Source organism: Octodon degus, unplaced genomic scaffold, assembly GCF_000260255.1.
Source record: "Octodon degus isolate 3935 unplaced genomic scaffold, OctDeg1.0 scaffold00015, whole genome shotgun sequence".
Lineage (NCBI taxonomy): Eukaryota > Metazoa > Chordata > Mammalia > Rodentia > Octodontidae > Octodon > Octodon degus.
This window is the reverse complement of record NW_004524591.1, coordinates 8,732,716-8,743,914: the sequence shown is the minus strand read 5'-3', so window position 1 is coordinate 8,743,914 and position 11,199 is coordinate 8,732,716. Positions and strand designations below refer to the sequence as shown.

Here is an 11,199-nt window from a genome sequence, read left to right as displayed (position 1 = left end):
CGAGGAGCCGGGCAGCCCGGCGCAGGGCAAGCGCGGCAAGAAGTCTGCGGGTGGCGGCGGCGGCGCGGGTGGCGGCGGCAGCAGCAGCGGCGGCGGGAGCCCGCAGTCGTACGAGGAGCTGCAGACACAGCGGGTCATGGCCAACGTGCGGGAGCGCCAGCGCACGCAGTCGCTGAACGAGGCTTTTGCTGCTCTGCGGAAGATCATCCCCACGCTGCCCTCGGACAAGCTGAGCAAGATCCAGACCCTCAAGCTGGCGGCCAGGTACATCGACTTCCTCTATCAGGTCCTCCAGAGCGACGAGCTGGACTCCAAGATGGCAAGCTGCAGCTATGTGGCCCACGAGCGGCTCAGCTACGCCTTCTCGGTCTGGAGGATGGAGGGGGCCTGGTCCATGTCCGCGTCGCACTAGCAGGCGGAGCTCCCCACCCCACGGCAGGGCCAGAGACCTAGGTAAGGACCGCGCCTACGCGTCGCTCAGGTGGCGGAGGGACGGGCGGACGGACGGACGGACGGATGGACTGGGCGCGGTGTCTGGGCCACCTGGCTACGCGCCTCATCCCCACTTTCTTCCAACCCAGTCGCCCAATCTGGCGCCGCTGCCGCGTACTGCCACCGTCTCCCGGAGCCTTTCGGTCCCCTCGAGGGAGCGAGGTCTCCGGGGGATGCGCCCTTGTTAGGGTGTGCGTGACAGGAGGGAGGACTGGGAAGGACTCCAGGGTCAAGGGGAAGGACGGTGTCGCCAGGGCCTCTTTTTCTTTGGGCTTTAACAGTTCGTTCTTCTTAAAACAAATGTTTCCAAATTCCACCTCCTCCTTTCCGCCCACCCACTTCCTCTTGCCCTCAGGCTGAAATCCTTCCAGGTTGTTCCGCGTAATTTCTCGGCGGCGGTGATAACAGGGCTCACTTAGTCTTAGCAAACAGCCACAGAGACCTAAACAGTAACCAACTTTCCCCTGTCTGGGTTTTTGCAGATGTCATTGTTTCCAGAGAAGGAGAAAATGGACAGTCTAGAGACTCTGGAGCTGGATAACTAAAAATAAATATATATGCCAAAGATTTTCTTGGAAATTAGAAGAGCAGAACCCAAATACAAAGAACCAGGGCGTGGGGCGCTCTTTTAAAAGAGAGCGAGACAGGCCCCTGGACAGTGATTTCCAAACGGGCAGCGGCACCATCCTCACACCTCTACATTCTGATAGAAGTCTGAACAGTTGTTTGTGTTCCTTTATGTTCTTTTTTTTTGACGAAGAATATTTTTATTTTTTCACGCTTGCATTCTCAAGAGGTCGTGCCAATCAGCCAATGAAAGGAAAGGCATCGTTATGGATTTTTCTCCATTTTAAAATGGTACTAACCAGAGGAATTTTAAGAACAACTTTAAAAATAAAGATAATGGGATCAAACTGGCCTGCAAAATCATAGTCAGTTAATTCCTCTTTTGTTCTTCCTCTGAGGGAAAAAAAAGAAACTTAAAATACAAAAAACAACGCTCTATTTATTTATTGATGACCCATGGTAAAATGCAAATAGATCCGGTGTCTAAATGCATTCATATTTTTATGATTGTTTTGTAAATACCTTTGTATATTATTTTTCTGCAATAAATAAATATGATTGAAAATTTTAAGAACCTTAGAGTTTGGTCTATATTTTTAAAGCTCAGGATTAAATTGGTGGTCAATACCTGCTTGTTTAACGCTAAAGGCACCCGGGAGGGAGGGGGCACTAATATAAACAAAGCAGGGACAAACTCAAATAAACCAGCTACTGACAGGCACAGGCATGTTATTTAAAAGGACAGCTTTATTATTATTCCATTTTGGTGTTCAGCGGGACTTAATAGCATGTCCTACAACCCTTATCACGTTCCCTAGCAGAAAACTTTTATCGAATTTGCTATTCAGTTCTCTTCTTTATAATTTGAAAAAGTAGCTGTAAAATATTCAAATAATCAGTTCAAACCCTGTACGGTTTCTTCTTGTTCCTATATATTTTTGCCCTTCACTCTGTTCTTTGTGAGAATTCTTAAATAGGTTCATTTCAGAGACAAGATAATGTGGTAATCAAAATTATTTCTACACATAATGACTACAAATGTATGGAAAATAATGTTAAATTCAGTAGGAAAAAAATTCTAATTTATTTAATGCTTTCATGACTATGACATCCAGTGTCATGTGTAGTGAAGAAAATATTCTTGATATTAGCTGAGAAGCATGCTCCTATTTCTACATGAAGAATGCATTGCTGTGGAATAAAGAACCTGAATCGTCCAGTATCCTTGGTAACTGTTAGAAGAGTTACTATTCTAAATGCTACAGCTATTCAGCTTCTAATGGACTCTTTAGTAAACAGATTTTATCCAAAATTATACATACTGTTTTCCTGAAGACACAGTTTGATGAAGTAAAACAGAAGTACAAATGGTGCTTGATTATTAATCCGTTCTGATGGTTTCTGAACCAAGAATACAGCATTTATAAGTATTAAAGATAGTGGTTGTTATCAAACTTAATTATTTTTTATATTCGTTTGACTGAATTGAAGTGTGATTAGGGACTTTTTCAAATTAGCCCATTATTTGAGTGTCTAAGTCAGTAGTGACCATGTCAAGTACAATATATATCCAGACAGGCTATGTTTGCTTAGCTCAGGTGGAGGTTATGTTACTGCCTGAAGGATTTTATTTTCTTCTCCACGGACCACACAACAGTGCTGGCATGACAGTGTTATACATTTATTATTGTGAATAGTTTCAACCATGTTTTACAGTAAAGAGCCTTTAACATTTCCTTGCAATATTAGTGAAGGCCTGGAGAAATACTTCTGGATTGTCTTTTACCAGATAATGAACAGCGAAGGTGATTGTGTGTGGATGCATTTGTGGGGTGTGTGTGTGTGTGTGTGTGTGTGTGTGTGTGTGTGTGTGTAGAAGGTGGAAATGTACAGTGCCACAGTACCTAAAGGGGTAAGGAAACGCATCACAATGGTAATCTTTTTTGTGTGTATCGTCCAGACACCTCCATTTTCTTAATTGTGCGGCGAATCTTCTTGTTCACTAGTTGGTCTGACTATTTGGTATTTCAGATTTTTTTTTTTTTTTTGAACTACATCTGAATGGAGCTGACCAAATCGTTCCTGAGAAGGTAAACACTATCTTAACTCTGGATGTAAAAACTAGCTGTTTCAAAGCAAGGTAGTCTTCCATATTCCTTTTTCCTTAATGCTTTACTTTTTCCATTTTTTTTTTTTCATAAAAGGAAACTGAAGAAAAGCAAGTGTCACTTTTATATTGAGTAGTTCTAAATACAAAATACTAGGAAATATTTTCCTCTAGGTTTTCACAGAAATAAAGGAATGAACAAGAAGTGGTGGATAGTTTTACTTTGAGGAAACTTCATAGTGGAAAATATTAACTACTCAAACACAACTTTTACCTTGCAAATTCTGTATAGGATACAAAATGCTCAACAGGTTTTAGAATACAAATCAAGCCACATGTGCCATCTACTTCATTATTTCTTCTCATTTTACTTCTTTTTGGCTTATTTTTGCTACCTGTATTTGTTTAAAAGAGTCATCAATACCTGCTCTATCGCTGAGAGGATAAATCTTTGCGTGTAGTTAGGTGGCTGGACTCAGGTCTTCCCCTTTCAACCAGAATGCATTTGCTAGGAGAGCGTATTGTATCCAGTAGTCTTGGATGAATTCTAAAATGGTGAATAAGATATTTCCTTTACTGTACAAATCATTATTTTTGTTCTTATCTGATTGATAACCTTCAGTCATAAGGAAGCAGTAGGTTTTTCTTTTCATATATCTCCCCTTTTCGTGCATATCCACACAGAGCATGTACAGAGATAGGCAGGCATGCATGCACAGTAGCAGGTACCCTTTCCAAAGTAGAGCAGACTACTAATAGCATAAGGTTAAGTAGCAGAAACTCACACACCTTGTGTAGTTTTTCCCCATATTGAACAAAGGCACCAGCTTCTTGTCCCTTCGCTCTCCGGGCTCATATTCATAATGGAGCTTTTTAAAGGACACTTGGCCTCTTGCAAAAAAGTAGAGCATTTTGCACATTCCATGGTTTGGCAAAGTCAAAACTAGTTATTTTCTCTAGACCGGTATCAAGTTCTTCTCAGGCATATGATTTCACTTGAAGTCCTGCCCAGGAATCCTTCAAAGTGAGCATTTGTCCCGCTCTCATGATGTCAGGCGGTTTTCCCTGCATCTGTAATTTGAAGAAAAACAAACAAACCTGTGGAGAACAAACGCCACGGAAACCCAAACAGAACTTGGTGGGGAGTGAGGGTCTCACCTGCGGTGGGCTCGGGAGAGAGGCCCGGCCCAGGATCTCCTGCGTGGGTGGCGGGCCTACCCGTACTGTGGAGAGGGCGGCTTGGGCCGTTAGCCCCTTCAAATGGAGTGGACCCGCTCCCGTGGGCTCTGGGCGTTGTTTGGAGGCCGTGGCGCCAAGTGTCAGCGGTAGCAAGGGGAGCAGCAGCAGCAGCGAACTCAGGCTAAGGCCCAACCTCAAATTTCCAGAGACAGGCCCCGCGTGAACGACAAACGGGTCGGCAAAGGGATCCCCAGGGGCCACTTTTGCAGAATTTTCTGCTTATGTGTCATAAAGACTGCCCCACCCCCTGCTCCAGCGAAAGTGGAAGGAACGCAAAATGGAAAGAGAAATGGACTTCTTCCTATTATCTCAAAGCTGGCCACGAGACTGTTTCTCAGAAAACTACTGGCTTTTCTCTGTAAATTGAGCCCTGGAAAATGCAAACATAAGGATGACTAATTTTCTTTATTTACTCAACAGCAAAAGATAGACCTAGTCAACAAGGCATGGCATACACCCTCCTTTCCTTGGGTTTGTCCCCAGACCCCAGAACTGTGAGCCACTTAATGATCTTAGCGAATCAAAGCACGTGTCCTTTGAAGAAGGTGTGTAATTGGAGTGTAAGGCATGTATGGAATTCCCAGATGTCTATAAAGTGCGAAGGAGTCTGTGGCAGGTCACTGGAAGGTGGGGCAGGTTAAAATCACTGGCTCAAACGTTCTAGCTTTATATTCTCTCCCATTACAAAGGCCAGCGAGATAACCCTTGGGGAAAGGTTGGGATGGGATCATAATAAATATTCATCTTCTTGTATCAGTCACAGTAACCATGGTGAACAGCACATGGGCAGAAAACCTCAAAGACAACACGCAATTACAGCCAGGATTTCGTGGACTCCTTGCAACAAGATCGTTTGGGGTTTGCTTTAGATGAGGGCCTCCAAGGGCCTTTTTTCTTGTTTACGCGAACTATTTTCTTTTCCTTCTTTCTTTTTCTCCCCTAAGTTTGTGAATGTGTCCTTCTGCTTCTGCGTTCCCCCTAGGCTGAAGCCAGAGGAACGAAACTCCAGATTTGGAAGAGAAAAAAACAATTTTAAAAGCATTCATTCCAGAAGGCGGTCTTTGGGGGGAAGGGAGATTGCGAGTCAGTGAAATTAAATTTCTGTAAAACATACAATTTAAACATCGACCAGACAGAGGGAAACCTCAGTGAAAAGACAGCCATCAAAATCAGTTGCTCTCCTTCATTCCACTGAGGAATATACAGACTGCGAAGCAAATGTGAGTCTGAGTGTTGATTGTTCGGCAGCTTTGGTTTTGTTTTGAGCTGGAGCCTGGATCCAAATACTGCTTTTTTCTAGGGTGTCCCATACTACCCTCGTTTACCTGCACCATCAAACCAGAGGACGGATACTTCAGGGATCTACTAAAGAAAGTGGCCCAGGCACAGCGTGGCAATGGGAGGAGGGTGATGTTGGAGTAGTTTGGACTAAGCCAAGAGCTCCACAAAAGTTAATGCGGAGGTGGGCAGGAGGGGAGAAGGGTGCGCCTGGTGACACAAGTATGACAAGTGAAAAGTTAGGCAGGTACCTGAAGGAAGTTTATCTTGCCCAGATGTTAAAGTTTTGTTGAAATGTCACGTGAATAGAACAGCTGGATAACTTGCAGAGGGAGCCACGCCTGTAAATACAAGAAAGGCAAATGCTTGGAGGGAAATCCAGGCATAAATCATCAGCCTCCTTGCTCTTTACTCCTTTAAGTACTTGCTTCTAGAGAGTGAAGGCACTTTCTTAGATTAAGTGAATCTTCCAGGTGAAATCACTATTTCATCCCTAATCCTGTGCCTGCATCCTGCTGGACTCTGGGGCTGTGGGACATGAGGATTGGGGCATCGGGGCTTATTTTGTCCTCTGCCCTAGCATTTATTCTTCTCCACATTCCCCATCCCCCAGGCCTCGCCTCTTGTGCTTCTGGAAGACTTTTGATCCTGAGAAACGTATCGGATCTCGGTTTGGAAAAGCTGAAACTAATCAATTGCCTTTTTGAAGGGGTAGAGAGTGATAAGAAGACTGGAGGAATGCCAGGCCTGACAGACCCTAAACCTCCAAGGCGCTTAGATGGGCTGAAAGATGAGTGGGGGATTCCCCCCTCCTGGGGCGGGAACCAGCCCTCCTGAGCCCACAGGGAATGGCTTTTTACCAAGATATGTGACTGGTTTGATTGAAAAGAATCTTTAAAAATGACTTGTACACAGAAGAGACACCCCACCACGGAGAAGGAAGCTCAGCTTACAAACAAAGTTAAAACGAATTAGCAGTTGCCCAGTTGTAGAGAAAGAGCCCCAATTTCTTTCTCTGTATTTAAGGAAGTTGTTCATAAAGGTTATTGTGACTATTAATATGTGATGTAGGCCTGGGTTTCTGCACACAATGAGGTCTGAAGTATTGTCACCCATATGTTCAGACAATGTATTGAATGAATTGTACTGTGGCTATTCTTTCAAATGTGACATTATCTCCAAATCTCTATAACCTTGATGTTTCATCTGGTTTATGGTAATCTACAGTCATCCATAGCTCTCTACTTTAAACAAAAGGTAAAAGGGTGTTTTTCTTCCATAATATTAAATCCAATTTTATGTCAGGGTATATCATCTTAGAATTTCCTACAGGCATGGTCGGAAGTGGAATTCACTTTGAGTGTCACATTAGCTTTAAAGGTTGTCAATATTTTTTAAATGCCCCGGAACAGATAAACAGACAGGTCCTTTTTCTCCATGACATTTAATTTCAGTAATCATCCAGGCATACTATCCTTGATTTATTACCTTTGGGTGTGTGTCATCTGGTGATCACCCCCAAAGCATCCTAGATGCTGGACCCGTGGTCAGGTCCTCCCCCTGTGAAGTTGCCTGCCCTCAAGGAGTTGTATTGAATGCCAACATACCAAGTTAAAGCTTACTTTAGGGACTTCTAAATCTCCATATTCTATGTATGATACTGAGCACGAGTCTTTCTTTTCTTTTCTTTTTTTTTATTTGCTTCTGAAAAATAGCATCAGTCCAAGTATTGTGGCTGTTGATGAATTTGAACTTGCATCAGGGATGTCTCTCAATTCAGCTAAGACACTGAGTCCTTCAGAAAGGTCTGGAGATGTGCTCCTAAGGGAGTCAGCGCTTCATCCCTGGGGCAGACGCCTGTCTTTCAGAACAGAATTCTTTAAAATGCTCTCATAAATCCAGCTTTCACCTTATGACAGAAGGAAATTTCTTTTAGCCTCTTGCAAAGGTTGTCTCTCACCTCATTCCACTCCTGACTTCTCTTGCTAACCCTCATCAACACACACCCTTTAAAACTTATAACTTTGTAAGGCGTAAAAGAGACCCGGAGCGGAGAATCCTTCTGCTTCCTCTTTCTTCTCTCCTGGCCTGACTGCGTGAAACTTAAAACACATCTCATAGATCAGTTTTCCTCCTCTGATGTTAGGCGCAGTCCACGACCCGGATTTTCAAATAGCCCAGGCTGAAGTCTGCAATGTTTAATCCAGTCAGCTATTAAATGTCCCCTGGCTAAATCAAGAGTATAAGGGAGAATCTGTACAGGGATAATGATACCAACAGCAGTTTGGTGGAAGGAGTAGGGGAGGTAAGGAGGGGGCGGGCAACTCCAGGGATCCTTTGATTTGGAAAACCCTGTTTTTAGAGGTCCTGTCAGAGTAATGGCAAAGCTAAGAAACATGAAAGGACAATTCTTTGTTCCAGGATATGGTTTTAATGAAATACTACTAACACACACACACACATGCAAACGCGCGCGCGCGCACACACACACACACACACACACACTCAATCTATTAATAACCACTTCAGAGATTCCGCTTTTCCTTTACCTATTAGGCACTAGGAGGATTCGTAATGTGATCCCCACCCTCTCCCCCTTTCCTGCTGCTGCGGCGGCGTCTCCCCAGTTAAACTATAATGGTCGTTCTGATGAGCCGCGGGCTGAGGCTGCCCTGGCATCCCGGCTCCCTGCCCGCCTTCCCTGTAGGGCGCCAGGCCTGCGGGATTTGGCCGAGTGGCCTCGGCTTCCCCCTTACTAGGCCGGGCGCCCGCACCTGGGGAGCCAGTTCTCCGGGTCCCAAGTGGGAGGATTCTGAGAACTCCAGCACTCCGGGCAGAAGGCTTACGGAACTCTGGCAGCTTTGGCTCCCTATTGACCCTGCCCAGCACTTTTTGTTGATTTAAACCACCCGGAGGGATTGCAACCTAGATAGCAAACGGGGTTGGGGGCAGGGGAGGGGAGCGTAGGGGCAGGGGGTGGAGATCGCCGAGAAAAACCCACAGCGTGTAGGAGGGGGCTGGGCGGCAGGGAACAGGCATTTTAGCTGCCGCATCCGTCATCTGTAGCGCTGGATAGATAAAACCGTCCCCGATCAAAGAGGTCGGTTCATAAATCACCCGTAAGGAACGGATTGTAAGGAGTAAAGGACACGTGTCCAACAATCTGACCCTGGCGTCCGCGGCCCCAGCGCGGTTCCCGCCCCCCCCCCTTTCTCGGGGCCGCGCAGCGCGCAACAGGGAGAGTTGGGGGACGCTATCCCTAGTCTACCCGCCCCCATCCCGACCCTCTCTCCCGGGTGTCCTCCTGGGACCCGAAACACCCGCCCGGCCCGGGATCGGAAGCCTGCAACGCAGTACGGCGGACTCTGGGTTGACCAGGAAAACAGCAGAGAAAGAACAGGCGTGTTTGCCTTGCCGAGACGAGAGGGCTGCTCGGTCTAAATCGGAGGACTGGCCTCGGGGTCCCCTCTTAATGATCGGGTCCAGCTCCCGCTCTTTTCCCCAGAGGCCCCCAGGTTTGTCAGGTGCGCGGTGCCGGCTCGATGCGGCGGGAAGGTCCGGGCCAGTGGAGCGCTGTGGGCTGGGCGGCGCGCTCGGTTCCGGGTTTTCCGCGCTCGGGCGACCGCGTTGTGCCCTCCGCACAACGGCCCAGCTGAAATGTCCAAGGCTTGACTGCGGTCCTTTGCGTAGGACCCAGTGGGTTCTCGTTCCTGCCTTCCTCTTCACAGGCCTGGGACTCGGCCGCACCTGCTTCCTCTGGCTGCAGACACTGACGAAAGAGAGCGTCCAGGCTCCAGCCGAGTGCTCGGGCAGCTGTGCTCAGACGCAGCGTCGCGCTCTGGGCAGCTTGGGGAGCGCGGAACCCTCCGTCTCTAAAAGACCTTTGACGATGCTAAGAAAGTTTGTGGGTCTGTGCCGCCGGCAAGGGGTGGAGGATTGGTTCATTGACAAACGCCCCTTCTTACCCTTTCTCTTCTGCTTGGTGTTAGCATCCCGCAGATAAGTAGGATTTTGCATATAATAGGTGTTTATGGTTCTAGGAACTGCTCTTTGATCTAGGATTTGAGGGGTGGAGAGTCTAGGGGGTCTCTAGACGCTTGTCTGATTTGAATGCTTTTCAGAATGATTTATGGCAAAAGGCTCATTTCTGACACTTCCAGATGCCAAAGCTCTTACCTTCCTGGAAGGGACGAGGGAAACCTGCTTCCAATAGCCGTGTGGATGAGAACCCGCGTCTGAACGTGCCTGCCTGTTATTGTAAACTGACAGTGCACACGGTCTCCTTCCGGAGCAGCCTACCTTCCCCGCCTGCTTGTTAAGGAGGAGGGAGGGATGTGCTTTAGGATGACAAAGCTGCGGAGGGAAACCGAGTTATCCTCCTGCAGATTCAGGCTCTTCCAGTAGGTTTATTTTGTGCAGTCAACCACCTGCTCCAGTTGGTGGTTTGGCTAGAGTGGTTTGATCCCCCGAACCCCGCGTGAAGCGAGGCAGGAATAAACCCTCCACTGGGATCCCGTATGGTTCCAGCCTCCAGCCTTAACCTCTGGCCGCGGAGTGGATCTCGCTCCCGGTTCCCGCGGGGCGCAGGCACAGGCAGCGTTCAGAAGCTGCCCAGGCTTCCGGGGAAGGAGGCAGTGTCTTTCCGATAGCTCCTTCCAAGCACAGGACAGTGAGGCGAGGCCAGGAAAAATAACCCTCCCTACTCAATTACTTAGAGCTCCACCGTGAAGCTGAAAAGCTGAAATGTGCGCCGCGGCAGGGGGCAGGTCAGACAGGGCGGACGCTAACGCGAAGTTAGGGGACCCCTAGGGCCGGCCGAGCTGTGAGGACGCTCTGGAGGCGTTTGTAACCTGAAGCTAAAGGTGGGCCCGATCCACAGTAGCCTCCAGCAGACGCTTTTCCCAAAGGGAACGAGGTTTTCCAGACATTTCTTCTCCTTCGTAATGTAACCCATTTGGGTAGCATGGGGTGGGGATTCTTTTTGCTCGAAGAAAAGGCGAATGAAGGGAGCATCCAGCTGCTCAGGCTAGGAGGCCAGCGGTTAGCAGAACTGAGGCCAGGGCACTGCTAGTAAACGTCTGCCCAGAGTTGAGCCCTGAGTGATATTCTGGTTATTGCTTGGCATCCTACAAGCCTGGGACTCTGTGATGTGTGGGGAACAGCATCTACCTCAGGATATTTTGGTGAGCCTGTACCTTGGAAGTAACCCGAGGTTTAGTGATTTGCATTCTCAGTTGGAAAAAAAAAAATCCAAGGTGACAGAGTAGATCAATTGTCTGAACAAACTTATTTTCCAATGCTCTAGGTATACTCATCCTTCAGAACATTATACAAAAAATCAGATCAGAGTTTATTGTTTTATGTAGAACCGATCCTGATTTGATAAGCTTAATCATATGACAAAAAGCATAGGATCATTCTCTCCCTCTAAGAACAGCCTGAGAGCTTTCGAAAGTCACTACCTCTCCCCTCCCCCATTTTGATCACTACATCAAAAGACTCGGGTCACCTCTTGT

At 47.1% G+C, this 11,199-nt stretch overlaps 1 protein-coding gene across 1 annotated transcript in view; it reads left to right on the top strand.

Annotated features, from left to right (window-relative positions):
• Positions 1-1,633, top strand: part of Twist1 (twist family bHLH transcription factor 1) — a 2,172-nt gene extending 539 nt beyond the window's left edge. Inside the window, exons 2-3 of the mRNA XM_004626554.2 lie at positions 5-453; positions 975-1,633. Coding sequence (XP_004626611.1) covers positions 5-412 — 408 coding nt within the window. The 3' untranslated portion in view covers positions 413-453; positions 975-1,633. The remainder of the gene's footprint in view (positions 1-4; positions 454-974) is intronic.
• Positions 1,634-11,199: the final 9,566 nt, after the last annotated feature.